This window comes from Rousettus aegyptiacus, unplaced genomic scaffold (assembly GCF_014176215.1).
Source record: "Rousettus aegyptiacus isolate mRouAeg1 unplaced genomic scaffold, mRouAeg1.p scaffold_m13_p_10, whole genome shotgun sequence".
Taxonomy (NCBI): Eukaryota; Metazoa; Chordata; class Mammalia; order Chiroptera; family Pteropodidae; genus Rousettus; species Rousettus aegyptiacus.
In genome coordinates this window covers 24,636,870-24,656,045 of record NW_023416285.1, presented here as the reverse complement: position 1 = coordinate 24,656,045, position 19,176 = coordinate 24,636,870, and the positions used below count along the sequence as shown (strand labels likewise).

At 37.5% G+C, this 19,176-nt stretch overlaps 1 protein-coding gene across 2 annotated transcripts in view; it reads left to right on the top strand.

The window, feature by feature from the left end:
- Positions 1-19,176, top strand: part of EGF (epidermal growth factor) — an 81,997-nt gene that overhangs the window by 47,271 nt on the left and 15,550 nt on the right. For both annotated transcript variants that reach the window (XM_036227621.1, XM_016140827.2), the window contains exons 12-18: positions 2,442-2,546; positions 3,789-4,012; positions 7,283-7,450; positions 8,139-8,288; positions 11,228-11,347; positions 15,047-15,163; positions 15,855-15,980. In XM_036227621.1, coding sequence (XP_036083514.1) covers positions 2,442-2,546; positions 3,789-4,012; positions 7,283-7,450; positions 8,139-8,288; positions 11,228-11,347; positions 15,047-15,163; positions 15,855-15,980 — 1,010 coding nt within the window. The remainder of the gene's footprint in view (positions 1-2,441; positions 2,547-3,788; positions 4,013-7,282; positions 7,451-8,138; positions 8,289-11,227; positions 11,348-15,046; positions 15,164-15,854; positions 15,981-19,176) is intronic.

Below are 19,176 nucleotides of genomic sequence, written 5' to 3'. Positions count from 1 at the left end.
ATTTGTCTGGAAATGAAAGGTTTATAGTTTGAAAACCTTGATATTAGCTAGAAATTGGATTTAAATAACTGAGATTCCAAGCTTCTGATATTAGATTGTATGGTAACTCTTAACCAATAAAAGAACCAGAGTGGATGCTTTTAGTTTATATTGGCTTAGGAAAAGACAGAGTCAAATTAACATCTAACAGTAGAAAGGAAGCTAATTGATAATTCCACTGGCAATGCTATTATTTAGTATTAAGGAAACCTGATTTCTAAAGTCAATTATCCAGTTAAAAAAAAAAATCAGAGTGAAAAAACATATAAGGTATTCGTTTGCGCATTCTTTTAAGATAACAAAAACTACCATGAGGTGAAAATTACTCTCCCAGGATTTCAGAGGGACAACTCTTGTGCTGGAAGGTCTTAGAGGATCCTACTGATGTTGGGACCAATAGGTAGTGGATGTGAAGAGAAAGATGTTCCACCAGATCAAGGGCTGTGATTGCACTCATCTGGGCCCCACTGTCCGTGCTCGTCTTTGCTTTCTCATTACCAACACTGGAGTTTGAGATTTGCTTTCTGATTAAATCAAATAGAAATGTTTTATTGGATGAATCCCTTGGGGAGCTTTGAAAGTCAATTCCAGTAATCCTGCCTGAGACAGCTCCAGAGTCAGGAGTTCCTGCTGGTCTCAGTTCTCATCACCTCACTCCTGCTCAAAACAGCAAGAATTTAGAGATGATATAACAGTGAGAACAGAACTGATGGCCACGAGCAAGTAGCCTTGGAATTCCTTCCCTCCCACCAAAAGAGCAGCCAACGACAGTTGCGTCTGAGTGACTGTGGCACATTGAGTTCAAAAATACCTCCCGCCCAGCAGTACCCTTCCGATGACCACTTCATTGGGAATAAAATTACCTCTTAAAAGTGGCACTGGAGTATAAATGGTTTTGAATTATCCACCATATTTAACCCAGCATAGGCTCTGAGCTAATTTTGCCTTTACCTTCCTCTTCCTTATAGCCTGTAAGGAGGAATTTGTAAAGCCCCTTCCCGCCCAGTGGCTAGAAAGTGCACTCTTAAGCCACTTGCAGAAAATCTCCTTAGTGTTCTGTAAAACCAGGAGGAGAGAATGGTCCTGCCCTGTGTTTCTGGGCAGGCCTGTCTCATGTGGACAATGCCTACAAGACCAAGGGGCTACAGCCTTACCAGATGTTTGCTGAATGAATTTAAGATGGTTATATTTTCAATGTACAGCGGGGAAACAGGGCCAGGAAGCAGCATATAAGAACAAGGTTGTGGTAGGCCCTTACCAGATGTTTGTTGACCGAGTCGAAGGCAGTTACACTCTCTAGTTTTGGTAGGAAACAGGGAGAACAGGTAGCCCTTGGTGGGGGTGGGCCACTCCTCTTACTGTCTCTGCCTGTGTTCCTGCCTGCTCCAGAAGCTGCTCTGAAGCCCAGGTTACCTCGCAGGCCAATGACAGGGTGTGGGGGGTGTGGGGTTGCAGAATGGATTTTAGCATTTGACTCCACCCAGTTCTCTCCTTCCTATTACCGCAGTCCTAGCTCAGTCACATCATCTTTTCCCACCTTGTCCTCTCCACACCAAAGCCAGAGCGAACTTTCTAAAGTGAGGTTATGACTCTTCCATGCTCTTTTAGGTCTCCTGGACTCTGCCCTTGCTGATTTCTCTGCTTAGGGTGCTCCTTGCCTCTCCACCCATCTTCCTTCTCCCTCCCCTTCCCTTGGCTGTCCTGCTGAACTATAAGCTCTATAAGCACAGAGAAAGCCAATCCCCGGCATATAGTAGGCGCTTGCTCAGTAAATAATAAAGATTTGTCTGACAAATAAATGGACATATTAGGACACAAGAATTTTCACCTCTGCCAGATCCTAACGTGTTCTTTTTTTTAATGGACAGTTTAGCATATTATAATTCAGTATTTTCATTTGTTTTAGTATCACATGGAAGAAAATTAAAGTCACCATAAATCTCTCCTACTGTCCTTGTGCTCGTTGTCTCTGTGGCCCTTTGATGTCTACTCTTCCTTTTCCCGGGTTTGGTGACCGTAACCCGGACATCTTCTTACCGCTGGCTTCCATTGGTGCCAGCAGGAGATAGGAGGTTGTGAAGAGAAAGAGATGATAGTATTTAGACAGCCAGCTTTGTCCCTGCCAGGCCACTGACACAATTTCCTCTTACCTTATCCTGTCACTGTGTATTTTAGTTTCCTGGGATAAATATTGAGATGCTAATAAAAAGACTGTTTTAAAAAGCTTGTGGGCATTTAGTCCCAACTTGTGTGTGAGTGTGTGTATGTGTGCACACGCACGTGTGCTAATGAAAGTAGTTTAGAACACCTGTCTTTGCATTCAGTAAGAAAGGGACAAGGAGTGATTTTGTTTACAAAGTAAAGTTGTTGTAACAAGCCCTTCTGTATTCCACACGTTTTAGGAAATCGGTCATTGAAGGCAGTGATTTAAGTGGAAAACATCGTGAAATAATCATTAAGGAAGACATCTCTCGGCCACGAGGAATTGCTGTCCATCCAGTGGCCAAGTAGGTACTTGTGAAATTCAGGTGCCTTTCTGCAGAGATTATGTGACAGTTCATGTTTGAAATGCTAATGTCCAAAATTTGTCTTAAGATTTTGGGTGGCCGGTAGAGTCAGAAGCCAAGAGAATCCACTAGATTCGTTCACATCTTCAGAAATGATGTGGCTAGCATGATTTCCTCCTTTTTAAAATGTCTTTTCATTTTTTGTTCTTGTATAAATTTTTTTTTTGTTTAGATACTCTTTCATTTGAAGCAAATTCAATTGCTTTATGAACAATAAATGGGCCATAGTTTATTAATCAATTTAGACATAAGCCCATTAAACCACTTTCTTTAAAAATCTACATTATTGCTTTCCTGAGTGGAGGATGATATTTGTATTGTATGAATTATGAATTCTCTTTAGAAAAATCATCAGATGAGTTCAAATGATATGTCATTCCTAGATTTAAAAAAGAAGACATAGAAATCATAAAAGATTAGAAGATTATGTGGTTAATTATGCATTAGTGACAAATAGAGGTTTAGGTTCAGAGAATTAAGGAGAGTCACTGATTCCTTCTGAGATTTTAGAAAACAAGGATAATAACCAACCTTATTTTATTTACCATGGTCTATGGGAAATGATATATCGGTGACAATTGATTTGGAGCCAGCACCATGGTTAAAACAGGGAGAATATAACCATCTCTAAAGAGGCCAAAGAAAAGATATTGAGCCATATTGACCTCAAAAAATCTTCCTCAGCACACCGTGTGGTTTATAGAACTTAAAATTAACCAAGTTAACTGAGTACATTGTATAAAACTGGATAATAGATAAATATGCTCTTCCTTTATGTTGTAATTTTACATACACAGTGAGTTTTAAGTATGTATGGCAGAGGGACAAGCTAGCAAGATATCATTGCCTTTTGAGGAATGAAATGTTAATTTAAGAATATGCCCTTGAACATACTTTCAATTAGTAACATATTATAATTTTTTAAACTAATAATTCCTTTCTTATCCTATGACCTGAGCCTTAATTCAGCATTTCTTGCCCAAGATGCTCTACACAGAAAAGTTTTCGCTTTTGAAAAATTATTCACCAAACATACAGTGTTACACTTTCTCCTTCTGTATTCCTCAGTGTACTGCTTTAGTTTATCCTAAAGTGATCTACATTGACAATCCAATGATGAAAAAATGGAAGAATTTTTTTTTTGGTGCAAATTTTATTTGTCATATGCTTTCTTGATTAAAGGAGATTATTCTGGACTGATATGGGAATTAATCCACGAATTGAAAGTTCTTCCCTCCAAGGCTTTGGCCGACTGGTCATCGCTAGCTCTGAGCTGGTCTGGCCCAGTGGAATAACGATTGACTTCCTAACCGACAAGTTGTATTGGTGCGATGCCAAGCAATCTGTGATTGAAATGGCTAATCTGGATGGTTCGAAACGCCAAAGACTTGCCCAGAACGATGTAGGTGAGACTTTGGGATGGGCGATGTCTTCATCTTGCCTAAGAGTTGATGGATATTAAAAACAAAGTGTGTTCACACACACACACACACACACACACACACACACTTAACCATATGGTGAGAAAGAAATAGAGACAGACTGACAGACTTCGGATTTATGAACTGCAAGGATTATCTTAACATTGGAATGTTGAGTAAAAAATAGTGACGTGTAATCATTTCTTCTTGCCAAGATTTCTCAAAAATAGAATGAAAATATTGAAAAGTTTAAAGCTTCTTTAAGAATAAGAACTTGGTTCAGCCATTATCATTGTTATGCTTTAGAAATGTCATTTTCACAACAGTGATATAACCTTCAGACATTAATGAATAGCTAGTGATAACATGTGCAAAGATTAATATAGTTTTTCCCCCTGTTATATTCCTGGATTTTACATGAGGTATCATGTATTTTCTTAAGAATCTTTAAAACACTCCAGTCTATGCTAGCTGTTAAAGAAGAAGTACAAATGGATATGAGCTTCATGGGGAGATTCACGGACCTAGGGAATCTGCAAAGAAAGCATTTGAACAGGTCCATGTGGTAAATAAATGGTTATAAAACTTTATCATTTGAAATAAGGCTGCAAAAATTGGTCTTTGTATGTTAGTATTGCCAAGATATGTTGATGAACTTAATTCTGAATGCACTAGGAAGCCATTGCATGTTCTTGACCAGGGAATGTATATAAGATTGGTATTTCGGGATAACCACTTAGGTATCAGGATAGGTTTGGATTGGAATTTGTAGAAAAGGAAATCAGTTAGGAAACTATGAAGGTTGTCCAGACAACAGTTAATGAAAATCTGAGCTAGAACATTGCCATTTGACAGTAAAGTAGAGGATTAGAGTATTAAAAATATCATTGTGAATAAAAAAATTGAGAGAATTTAGTAACAGATTGGATATACAAATGAGGTCCAGGGAAATGTGGTTCATGTCTTTTAGGAGGAAGCTAACAAAGTTAATAATCTACATAAGATATTTATTTTGCCCATTTTCTTTGGTTTTAGAGATAATGAATTTCTAGATTTGTATATACATTAAATAAATCAAGATAGCTATAATTGAAAATTTTATGCACTGCTAAGTTTCTTTAATAATTAAAGAGATACTTTACAATAAATGATAAGCTTTTGTATAATCACAGACTTCATTCAGGTACTTAACAGATATTTATTGAGTCATTATAGGAAGTGGAAATACAGTGGAGAGTTAAACAAATATGATTCTTGTGGAGTCATGGAATCTTGTGGGGGGACATACATTATTTAAAAATATATTTTCCAGATAAATGTGAAATGTATAGCTTTGATATATGAGAGTATAAAGGAATTTGAAAATTTCTAACCAGAATATAAAGACACAATATTATAAACCAAAAATCATAGCAGATATTTAAAAAATAATTTGAATTTCTATTCTAATCTGTGACTAATATAACTTCCTATAAAAGGCCATTATCGGATAATTGGAAATTAAAATGTCCAAATAACCATTCCCGTCACTACAGTGCCATCTACAGGTATGGAAGTAGTGGCTTCTCAACTGCCAGTAAAAGGATCTTTAAAGATTGAAGAAATTTATTCTTAATTTTAAATGCAATTGTGGCTCTTCTATAACTAAAAAATAAGAAGAAATATGTCTAGTGTGGGTATTCATTGATAAAACTATAGCTAATTCTAACACATGGTACAACATGGGTGAATGGAGAGGACATTATGCTAAGGGAAATAAGCCAGTCACAAAAGATAAATATTGTACGATTCCACTTATTTGTAGTATCAAGGATAGTCAACTTCATGGAAAAAGAAGGTGGAATGGTGTTTCTTAGGGACTTGGGGGAGGGGGAAATGAGAAGTTGCGGTTTAATAGGTAACGAGTTTTAGTTTTACAAGGTTAAAAAAGTTCTGGAACTTGGTTGCACAATAGTGTGAATGTACTTAGTACTCTTGAACTTTACACAGGTTAAGGTGGTAAATATTGTGTTACGTGTTTTTAACCAAAATGAAAAAAAAAAGCACCACAGCTATACAAATAATAAATAATTTCCTTGCAGCATTTATGGCTTGAATTTGGGACAAAGAGCTAGAGACTACAATGAATCTCAATGGCCTTGATCAGTAATGGTGGGTGGAGACTCCTTGTCCCCAGAACAATTCATTAGAGTCGCTGACAGGAGAGGGAGACATTCATTCTAATCCACCAAATCTGTTGCTCAACTGCAAAAAGACTGGCCTGGGAGATGCGGGACTGGACATGGTTAAAGCTTCTAAATGTGGGTCTCTAACCGCTGGAGATGGTCAAATACTGGACTATCTCACCAGAGCAGTTTCGATGCAGTGGAGAAGTGGGTTTAGTTGAGGTGGGGTAAGAAGGGCCCACCTAGGGGTGTATTGCCATGACAATGGAGGCATCAGATAACAAATGATTTTCAAAAAACTTGGGTAAAAGTGGAAGGGATCTGAAAAAAAGAAGCTGAGGGAGTCGAAGGGGGTGGCGGATGAGGCAATTAAGACGGGAGAGACCTGAGGGTATTCGTCGCCTAAGGGAAAGGAGCTAGTAGAATGAAGAGAATGAAGGTGTAAACAGAATGGGTAAATTGACTAAACAAGGCCCTAGAGAAGGCAGGAAAGATGACGCCAGGAGCACAGGTCAGTGAATTAATAATAGATAAGAGGCGAGATAAGAAAGGAGGTGGGTGTTCAATGCAGGGAAATGCGTTGGTGTACCTGGGAATTTGAGGAGACTGTTACTCCCTTACCTTAAATTTTTAAAGATTCTTAAAAAAAACCTCTGAATTTAGTGTACTACTTACTAATCACTGTCATTCAAAAGACAAAGAACTGAAGGTAAAGAAGGAGAGGATAACTTACTCAAGTTTAGTCTATAAATAGAGACAGAATCACTGAACGCAGAAACATTCCCACCTGGCCTCCTCCCTCTCAGTGCTATTATTATGTCAATCAACCCACATTCTCCAGTTCTCCAAATGCTGGGTGACAATGGGCTTTCCTAGGATTTCATACCACCAGGCTTCCATTCTATGATAAGGTTGTCCCACCCTGTGAGTTCTTCTTGATGCAGATAGAGATAGTGGCTCATGCTTCGCTTGGCAGTTATATTAAAGAATTGATGTAGTGTAGGGATTGTGTGAACGTTTCAAGCCTTGTCCTCTTAAAAATATTCAAGGCAAAGACAAGATGTATGTGATGAACTGGAACTGCTTTCAGGTCGCCCCTTTGCTGTGGCTGTGTTTGAGGATTACATCTGGTTCTCCGACTGGACTGTGCCCTCGGTAATAAGAGTGAACAAGAGGACTGGCAAAAACAGGGTACGTCTCCGAGGCAGCATGCTGAAGCCCTCATCACTGGTTGTAGTTCATCCATTGGCAAAACCAGGTACACTGGACATGTTACACAATCTGTCTTTGGCTGGAATCTGCAACTATTTTAATCAATGGCGGGGGGGGGAGGGAGGATGTTGCAGTTCTCACCAGTCTGGGTAGATGTTAAGATTTCCTGACATTTGGATTTCATTTAGAGTGGAAGATAGTCTGGTGGGCTTTATTCCTCCAATCTCATTTTTTTTTTTTTCTCCTTAACAGCTTTTACTTATTTGCTCCTTTTAAAAGACTCTTAGGTTATAGTCTTTAATGATGGGGATGGGGAAGGGGCAATCTAGATACCTGCAGTGGAAGCTTCTGTCTATACTGGGACCTTTCTCTACCCCCTGAGAGTGCCAGGAGTGAGCATATAGAAAAGGCATCTAGTGTGTCCTACAGTCATTCTTCTTTCTGAATTGCCCTTTGTCAGTTTGACTAGATCATGAGTTAGGAAGTAGGAATTTCATCTGCCTAAAGAGCTTCTTGGACAAAAGTACTGGTTATAATCAATGAATACTCATGAAGTAATAGCATTCTGAGCTTAGTGGCTCCTTATAGAAACTCTTCTGAAATAGCTCTTCGTATAGGCTCCATTACATGCACTGAATTCCTCTCCCCCAAAGCTGCACACTGTGATTTGTGTAAACGGCACCCTTTTAATCTCCAAGCCCGCCTGTGAATGAATGCACCTCTTTCTCCACCAGGAGCAGATCCCTGCTTATATCGAAATGGAGGCTGTGAACATATTTGCAAAGAGAAGTTTGGAACTGTTCAGTGTTCATGTCGTGAAGGTTTTGTGAAAGCCCCAGATGGGAAACTGTGTCTGGCTCTAAATGGCCATCAGATAGCGGCAGGTAATATAATAAATTATGTAGCTAAATTATCTTGCCTTGGCTCAGGAATGTTGTTCTGTTCTATGTTAAATCCTATGCTTTTGCTGATTTTTACTATTTTGTATAATTAAAAGCTCCCCTGCTTTTTGGGATACCAGGTGTTTTTTTGTTTTTTTTGTTTTTTTTCCTTCCTCTGATGAGTTTGGGCTCCTATTCTTAAAGACGATTCAATAGACCTCCTCTAGTTAAAATTAGTTCACGAAAGATAATTTTCAAAGTCCAATCCTCTAGCCCCCTATGTATGGTGGAGTAGCTGAAACTTAGAAATAAATGCCAGTATTTTACTACCTCAGATAATGTTCAGACATTTTATTTAGAAGTTTTATGACCTTAATATTACAGATATTCTTATACAAACCCCATATCATGTGACTGGTCTTAGTATGGAAGGCAAAGTCCTTTCTAATAAATAATGTTAAGATATCAAGTGTGGAGAATCCAACCTGAGAAGGCTGTGATTATGTTTTTGAACACTATGGCTTTGAGGAAGAGGAAGAGCGGATCAAGCGTGATATAAAGTCGGTAGTCCTAACTTGCTTCCCTTGACTGTGCATTGAACAATTACGGTGTATTTGGATTCATTTTTTGATATCTTTGTACCAAAAACAATTCAGATTTTATTACAAACATTTTAAAAAAATTTATATTCATCTGGTAAGTATGGTGTAAGTTAGGTGACAGATTGACAGCAAAAAAATGGATCAATCTATCCATGGACCGGAATTAGATATTTTAGATTTTCAGAACTTTCTATTAATTGTTGCTTTAGGAAAGTAGTTCTCAATCTTTTTGGTTTCAGGTCCCCAAAGATTTTTTATTTATGTAGGCTATATCTATCAATATTTGTATTAGAAGTTGAAACTAAAAAATTCTAAAATATTTCTATTAAAATTATAATAATGCTTCATTATATATGAATGTAACATTTTTATGGAAATAAGTTAAATAATTATATTTTCCAGAACAAAAAAAACATGTAATAAGAAAAATTGCATTGGTTTACCTTTATATCTTTAATATCTAGCTTAATAGAGGCTAGCTGGATTCTTATACCTGCTCGTCTGTTAAATCTTTTGCTTTGCTGTTTTAGTTGAAGACTACGAAGAAAGTCTGACCTCACATAAATGTAGAGATGGAAAAGAGAGAAATATCATTAGCCTTTTCAGATGCCTTTTTTTGGTATTCTTTTGATATTATATCAGAACGAGACAGGTGGTAATTTCTTGGAGTTTAGTTGCAATGTGGAATCTGAAACCATATCAATAAATTTTTTGTCCTTTGTTCATTAAAATCCAGTGGTCTACATTGCATTTTGAGTGTATCTTTTATTTAGTATCATGATTTTGTAGCATCATGTTTTGGTTATTTGAAAATATTGATTGAGTTATGGAGATCTTTCATGTCACATTAATGTACAAAAAATTACATTAATTATTATCATCAAACTCATCAGAAAAGTCTTCAAGTATTGAGATTTTTTTCAGACTCGGTAGTGGAAAAATTTTTCCAAGATTCTGCTTTTTATTTGAAAGCTCAAATTTTTACTCGTGGCAACATTACTGTAAGTTGTTTCCTTGAAGCGACAGGCTCACTTCATTCATTTTTCAAAAAATGCTTGCCAAATCCCCAAGTATTAATAATACAGTTTATCAGTCATTCTTTCAAGTAAAAATCGTGTTCAATTGAAAAAAAGAGGCTAGTTTGAGCTCACAACTCAAAGTGTGTACAAGTGCTTTTCCTCCAGATAACCTTCATAATCAGTATCTTCACAGATTACAGGGTTTTATGTGTACTTCCCATTTCATTATACAGAACATCAAAAGCCAAATATTCTATAATCAAAATTTGAAAAAATTAATAATTTTTGCTATTCATTACGGATCTCCTTAAGTGAAAGTGGAGTGTATGTGTGTGGCAGTGAAGAACATGACTACTAGTGTAGTTTGATGCCATGGCCTTGATTTATGCTAAAGCACTTCAGTTTCACTCATCATTGCTTTTCCCCATCAGTATCAATTTAAGTACAGTGAAAAAAGGCACAAAAAAAAAAAGGCAAAAAGAGAAAGAAAGAAAGAAAGAAAGAAAGAAAGAAAGAAAGAAAGAAAGAAAGAAGGAAAGAAAGAAGGAAAGAAGGAAGGAAGGAAGGAAGGAAGGAAGGAAGGAAGGAAGGAAGGAAGGAATGGAAGGAAGGATAAAGAAAGAAAGAAAGAAAGAAAGAAAGAAAGAAAGAAAGAAAGAAAGAAAGAAAGAGGCAAAAAAAAAAACCCATTAAAGTTATTTGTCTTTTATGAAAATAGTTTTGTCCTTATGGACTCCATTCAGTGGAATCTCAGGGATCCATAGACCTCACTTAGAGGACACACCTTGTTTTTCAGGGGAGGCATTTCTCCCACATCTGGGGAGTGGCATAGGTCTCATGCTGACATTAAATGATGGCTTGTTTATGCCCTTTCACATTTCTAAATACAAGTAAAATCAGGCTAAAGTAAGTTTTGAAAGAAACCTAAAGGAGAGAGTGTGTATGGAAGGCAGGTTGAGGGAGATCATCTTACCAATTTTTTTTCTTGTAATGGCAGGCTGTGATTATGAACTGATTATATTCATAAAGATTTTGGTATTTTACACTTATTATGTTTTGCCAGTACCTAAAAAAATCCTGTCTTTCTTCTCCACTGGTCCCTCTGCTCTCAATCATCAAGTTGCGCAGAGCGAAGCTGGGAGAATGTGGTACATACAGCAAGTGAGGTTTTTTCAGTCACCAAGACCCTGATAATTCCCTAAATCCTGTTACTGAAAGAGTGAGTTTGAACTCACAACCAACAAAGGTCTGTGAATATAAATTAAATCACTTTTCTTGAATCATCAAAGATAAATTAATTGTGTCTGTTGATCTTCAATAGGTAGTGGAACAGATCTAAGTAATCAAGTAAAACCATCGGACATCTTACTCAGCAGTCAAGGGTTTGAAGATAATATTACAGAATCGCAACATGTGCTAGTGTCTGAAATCATGGCATCAGGTATGAATAATGAGTTCTCCAGTACAGTGTTGGTTCCAACAATTCCCATCTTACCAATTAGAAATTCTGAGTTATCTCTTTAACTTAATGTTGGCTAAATCTATGGAAAGTTGGTGAAGCCAAAGTTGGACTCCAACTTCGGTCCTTCCTCTCTTCTGAACTGTGTGCCTGAGGAAGATGGCTCCATATTAGACTGGACATGAACTTTAATCATCGACACTCTGCAGATAGGAGTGCACCCTTCCACCCCTGGTATTTTTGATATTTAGCCCATCTAGCTTTACTTCCATTGGTGTGAAAGTAGATAGTAATTGATAAGCAAATATAGGTTGTTGTTTGTTTTAGCTGCACCAGAAAGTCCACGAACAGCAAATGTTAGATTTTTTTCACCTTCTACATGGCACATTTATCACCAAAAATGCTGTTGTTTGTTCGATATGTAACAACTTGAGAGAACTTAATTCTTTCGTGTTCTATATTCACTCATGAAGCTAGCGGTTTTCAAATTGGGTTTAGCTCAGCCCTAAGGCTTCTGCATGCCCATCTCTTCTCACTCTAGGTATCAGTGCAGCTCTACTTTGAAACATATTTATTTATATTTCTGAATAAGATTTTTAACAAAGTGTCTGTGACTAAAAATAAATTTGAAAACCCCACAGTAGGACGTTACCTACACTTAACAAAGTGCCCATCCAACTTGTGGTCTGCAGACTACTTTGTCAATGTATGAGTCCCTGGGACCGCTTATCCCTCCTTATAAGAACTTATCAGTGTGATTTGGATAAAATACAAACAAAAAGGTGGCTATTTTTAGTAATGATAATTTGTATCAAGCTATAGAGTTTACCAGGTGCTTTATCCTTTAATTGGATCCTTATCACAACACATCAATTTCCAGATTTGAAAACTGAGACTAAAATGTATTGTTAGTGCTGTAACCAAAGATTTTTGAAAATTATGACAAAATAATCAATTTATATAAAGGAAAGAAGTACTGGAAAACACTGTCACATTATGAATATTATTCATTTAATGACTATTTATTTGCCACATACTATGCTAAGTTCTGGGGATACTGGAAGAGCTAATAAAGCCCCAGTGCCCAAGGTTACAGTCTGATGTGGAGACAAACAAGATGATGGAATAAAACAATATCAATAAATATTAGCAGTATAGAGAATTTTTCATAGTCACTAGAGATTCCTAGAAGTTCATAGGGTATATTTTAAAAGACTAATGTTTGGGGGACTCAAAGACCAACATAAATGACAGTAAATTGGGCACATGGGTGGGATTGGGGCGTAACAGAACAGCCAAAGATTTGGAATACATAAATAATAGGCAGTATTTGGCTTTGTGCCTGGAGACTATACTCAGTCTTGTGCAGAACAGATGAAATTGATTGTCCTGGTGAAAATGACCTCATCTTTCCATGCCTGGATTGTGTTCTATTTCGTCTTTGCCTGTAAAGCTGTAGTTATACCTGTGTTAGGCTGAGGGGTCTTATTTGTATTGTGTAGTGAGATTTCATTTCAATAAATTGTCTATACTTAAATAAGTTTGAAAACTCTATATTAGATTTTAGCTCAACATATTCTCATTCTCCAAAGCATGCAGACTGATATGTAGCAAGTAGATCTGTGTACAATATGGCAAAAAGATTCCACCACAAAAAGTTTCTTTGTCACATTTATTAAAATCACAAATTATTCTAAATTCATGAATTAAATTTAAAATTCTTAATGTGGCCTGTTGGGCCCTAGATGAATTAGCCCGTACATACCTCGCCAACTTAAATCTGTGCCCTTCCTTCCTCTACTTACTGTGGCTGGCTTCAGTTACCCTGGCCTTACCTAAATTACATACAGGTATTGTGTTCTTGGTCCGCAGTGCTCTTTCTAAACTACGTCAAGTCCTGCTAATTCTTCAGATCTCGGTTTGATGTGCTCTTATGCAGAAAGCCTTTTCTAGTCTCCTGACCACGTGAGGTGAGAGCTACTTCAGCTCTCTTAGAACTAGGTATTGTTTCATGATAGTGCTTATCATACCTATGCTTCAATATCAATTATGCAAAAAAGCAGAACCCTTGTCTATATCCTCCACCACTATATTTTTGGTCCTCATTAAGATCTGGCACATAGTAGGCACTTTTGAATGAAATTATTAATTTTATATACAGGCCTCAGAATCTTTTCTAGTGTGATAATGGAAAATCTGATTCAGGCTGTAACAGCATTCTTTTTTATCATCCTTATTTCAATATGCATAATATTTTAGAATTCTCAAAGGATTTTTTAAAAAATCATGTGAAGTGGACTGGATGGAAATTGTCACCTGTATTTTAAAGAAGAGGAGCATGGAACACTGGCATTCTCTTTTTTCAAAGCTAGTTTGTGACAGAAAGAACTTTGGCTGTAGCCTATCCCTCCAACAATTTTAAATCTATTGCTTTTCATTATGCAAAGCTGCCTTAGGGTTTGCAAGTTACCAAATAAATCCTGAATCATATTCTAATTTAAGATAATTCTGCAAGTGATTGAAAATTTCTTGAGTAATTGGATACTGTCCACCACACATTCTGAATAGCCTAGTGATTTGGGAGGTAGGCCTCCGAATAAATGTCAAATCAAATGGGTAATTGCTTAATCTGAATTTATCCATCTCCAAGAGTCATGAGTGACAGAGGAGTAGGCAAACCTGAAAGAAATCTCACTAAGCCTGAAAGAGAAATCATGTTTTTCTGTAAGAGAAGTCTCACTCAAATCGCTAAGCAAATCAAACGCAATTATCCAATGTCTGCGTTCACATGGCATCAAATCCTACTTAGATAATTTAACTTTCTTTAATTTATGGGCAAGTTTGAAGGGCTTCTTTGACCTCTTCTATACTCATTTGAGCAAACTTAGCAGTAAATAGACAGATGACAGTTTATAACTGTGGGATGTCAGATCCCCCTAACTTTAAAAGGGAGGAGGCATTTAGAGAATGATTATATATATAAGTAGTTTAGAGAAAAAAACTTGCTCATGTTTATGGCTTATCATGCAAGTCTGTCCCCTGGGGCATTTGCATTTCAATGGAGTATGAAATCAAATGATTCAGTTACAGCATTTAGTTTGTATGGTTCGTGACTTTGTAAAAGTGCCTCGAGGTTTGCAAGTCACTACATAAATCCTGATAATAAGCATACATTGTGACATACATATTCTATTATATGAAACATAAGTTTAGTAAATTGAGAATAAATCTTTCTGACTGAATCTCTTTGCCATTTTGGTACACAGAGCTACTTGGCTTTATATTATTCTATGTGCCTTTGAGGGATAAGAATATTTTGACCTCTTTTGTATGTTATAATGGTTGGGAATTCTCAAATGAGCAATAAACTTTGAAATTTGAGTCCATTTACTCCTAGCAATTTTATAATTCAAATTTTAAATGCTTTTAAAACTTGTTAATAAGTTCACCCAGGGTTGTTTGACCAACAAACACTTCTTTAAGACTAAAGATTTGTTGAAAACATAGAAATGGAAATATATGGCTATAACTTGCAGGTCAACAGTGTTTCTCTGTGGAGATTAACCTGTTCCAAACCTTGAGAAAGGAAGGGCTGGAATGCTCTGTAGAACCCAGAACATGAAAGCCCATTTTCTCCTCTGAGGTCTGAAAATAATCTGATGGGGTTCTCCCTGTTTGCAGATGATGACGACTGTGGTCCCATGGGGTGTGGTGCACACTCTCAGTGTGTTTCAGAGGGAGAGGTGGCCACGTGTCAGTGTTTGAAAGGATTTGCTGGGGATGGAAAATTATGTTCTGGTAAGAGCAAAGGCCAGTTGATACACATCATTGTGGAAAATAGTGAACATTCTCTCAGATCATATGGGTTCGAAATCTCCAGAAGGATTTATGTAATCAGCAGAATTGCATAAATTATTTGGTATTAGCTAAGAAGATTGTGGGTGGCATGTATAGTAAATATGAAACATATATGTTGTTACATTACCTTGAGTTTATGTTAAAATTATGTCATTCATGCAGTTGACGTTAAGGAGAAGAATTTATAATTAGTTTCAGAAGCATGAATTTGAGTTCAAGTCAAATTTATAAATTTAACGATTTCAATAAAAATACAACTTTTTTCCCCCCCAAAAAAGCTTAGGTCATAAGTTTTAGTTTAGTAAATGGATTGTGAGGGATAGGTTTTCGTTTTATATTAATAGCCTCAAAATTTTAAGTTAGTGATTACTGTAAAAATAAATTCTTATGGTATGCAACTCTGGTATAAAGTGATTTATTTGTACATACTTAGCTAATCAAACATGTGAAAAATCTGTAAAAAATGATTCAGACATGAACTTTATGTCTAAGAAATAGAATTTGCATTGCATTTGCAAACAGTCTCTGTAAATGACTAAATGATTGTATATAAGATTATACTTATTCTTTCATAAGCCTCATTTATATTGAGATTGCTTACATATTTCATTAGTTCATCATTTGCCCACAGATATAGATGAATGTGAGATGGATATCACAGTTTGCCCGCACCCCTCCTCCAAGTGCATCAATACTGAAGGTGGCCATGTCTGCCAGTGCTCACAAGGCTACCAAGGAGACGGAATTCACTGTCTCGGTAAGAGTGCATGTGCTAAGGGGGGTGGGTGGAGGCAGGCCTTAGAGATTCACGAAGCGCTCTGTCTGTGGGGGGCCAAGAAAAGATAGGGTCACATACGTGGTAAGACTAAAAGTAGAGTTGTGTGACCCGTTCAAACTGACACATTTCAGTTCTTGGTACATAGTAAAATTTATGCCTTTGTGCTGTTCTTGCGCTAGTCAATGTCAAATCTGTGTGGAGGTTATTTACCCCTCTACCTTTCTAATTCTTCCTCTGGGATTAAGTGACACAGTGCCTCATCAATACTCCATACTTCGAGCCATAATGAGGGGATCTGAACAGCGGTTTTCTTTGTCACCGAATTTGTCTATTGAACTGTGGTGAACCGCAGAGCTGATACAGGTTTTGCTGTGTGCGTGTAGATGAAAGAAGGTGTGGTTCTGTGAAAAAGCTCCTCGGGTGGCTTTTGATAAGTTCAATAGATGAAAGACTCAAGCAAGGCACTGACGTTTAGATACAAATAAAGAATGATTAAGACCTCTTTCATAATCACCATCCTCTGCCAAGTTCTGGGTGTGGCTTGTCGGGTGGGACCTCACTTAGTGGAGGTCTTGTCCCATTCCAGGTGCCAGTAGTATAGCGTCATCACACAAGTAAAGACCTGCTTGAAGCCATTGGGGCTCAGTGAAATAGTTAACTGAAGTTTTACAGGGTTTTAAAATGTCTCTTTCAGTATTTTCTTTTCCTTCTGAAAACATAAAATTCTTTTCACGGTGAGAGGCAGATGTCCTGATAAGAAACTAAAATGGTGCTGCTTTCTCCTGCATGTTGAGGTTAAAGATGAACTATCAGTCATAACTACCAATTTTCTAGATCTGATTGGTTTAAATCAGACCTTTATCAGATTAGTTTCATGGAGTCCACAGACATGTGTAAATGCTCTTTTAAGCACATAGTTGGCCGTCAGTCAGGAAAATGTCACTGCTCTAATTAAGTGGGCTCACAGATAATTTAGACAAACAGGCTTGATATTTAATTTACTTTGAAGAGAAAGAAAGGCATACTTTCTTGGATGTTTAAACTCATTAGACTCTGAATTTTCACTCTGTTCCTAACCCGCCTCCTTCCAGTGGCAAACATGCCATGGGGTGTCATGTCCAGGAAAGAGTGAGCTTGTTCCTGTCCTCTCCATGTCCCCTTCCTTCTCCCTCTTCTCTTCTCTCCTTCCCTCCCTTTCCATAAATAGATAGATACATAGATTGATAGAGATAGATAGAGATATGGATAGACATAGTGCTATATAAAAGCACTGTTATTCTTATTGTTAAGAGTAGTTGTGTTTTTTGGCCAAGAGTATATCTTTGTTTTTGCTTCTCGCAAAAGCTCTCTCTCTCTCTCAAGGTGATAGATAGTTCATAGAGATTGTAGCAGAAGTCAGTAAAAACAAAAGAAAACAAAACAAAAAAACCCCTCAGTTTGAGTTATTCAGGATAGCAATTCAATGTGATAAATATTTAATTGGCCTCTTTCAGTGCCAAGGCACAGTACTTGGAACTGTGAGAAATACCAAGATGGTGAAGGTAGTTCTTGCTTGCGAGGAAAATGTGATCGAAAAGAAATACAGTTTTGATAAGTGACGAAGAAAGATATGTATCAAAAGAGAAGTGAAAACTACAGTGGAAGTTCAGAACTGGAAGAAATATCTGTTTGAAGTAATGGGAAAGTTTTCAGGGAGGAAGTGTCATTTTGGATGGACCTTTGGGCATTTTCATTAGGCAGAAATGAAGAAGCAGAGAATTGCCTAAATGAGCACTAAGAGTAGGTTGTATATAAGGGAAAACAGAAACTGGGGCTGGTAGGGTGGTATCTTAGTCTGGTATAAAGACTAGGTGGCCTAAACAGCAGACATTTCTTTTCTCCCAGTTACGAAGGCTAGTTTGTCCCACATCAAGGTGCTGGTTTATTCGGTTCCTGGTGAGGATTCTTCCTCATGTACAGAGGGCTTCCTTGCTGCATACACACATAGCTTTTCCTCTGTGGTTCATGGAGGCGGGGACAGGGAGGTATCTGTAGATCAGGCATCTCTTCTTCCTATTGGATCAGGGCCCCTCTCTTATGACCTCATTTAACTTTAATTACTTCCTTATCAGCCCTTTCTCCAACTATAGTCACACTGGGAGTTAGGAATTCAATAAATAAATTTTGAGGGATATAATTTAGTCTATGGCAGGTGAGTTGGGTTACGTTTGTGGAAGATGAGCATCTGAGGGTCAGTCATTGGGGTTATACTTCTTTAGAATAGCACTGTCGAATAGAAATATAATGTCAGTCACATGTGTAATTGAAAATCTTTCTAGTAGCCACATTTGAAAAAGTAAAAAGAAACAGGTGAGGTTAATTTTAATATTTTATTTATTCTAATATACCCCAAATATTAACATTTTAATATTAAATCAATATAAAAATTATTAAGGTAGTTTACATTCTTATGTTGGTGCTCAGTTTTCAAAATTTGGTGTGTGTTTTACACTTACATCACTTCTTGGTGAGGACTAGCTGTGGTTCAGCTGCCCAGTGCTCACGCATGGCAACAGCCACCATACTGGACAGCATAGCTCTAGGCAACAGAGAGCCTAGTGGCGCAGTGACAGGAGACGTGGTTCAGGAAGATTCATCTGGCTGGCTCTGGTGTTGAGGAGAGGAGTGGAGGAGAGAGGGATGCAGGGAACATGGTCAGGCTGTTCTTCTTAAAGTAATGAAAACTGAAGAGAGGAGGGTCCTAGATGTTAGGGTGGTGGTAACTGAGGAAGGAAAGGTGGATAGTTAGGGAAGAAGGTGATGACTCAGTTCATCTTTATGTTAAAAAGGCAAAAGTGTTTTATTCGATATGATTGGAACTACTAAATGTTTGCCTAGAGATAGTTTACCAATCTCCAGCCTTCCCACTGAGCTGCTTATGTTGGGAAGGTTCCTTCCCTTCCAGGCAGCAGGAAAACTCCTAGCTCATGCCAGGAGTTTACCTGGATGGACATGCAGCCGAGGGACCCCATTCCTCTGTCTCACCAACTTTCATGATAAAATCTAAACATGTGTGGAGCTCTGAGAACGTGCAGCCTGACAGAAGTCAAAGGTGCTTTCCTTCTAGAATGTTGGGTTTTCTAATTGAATGACCCTCATCCTCCTCTATACCCCACTTTTCTCTTCCCTGCTCCTT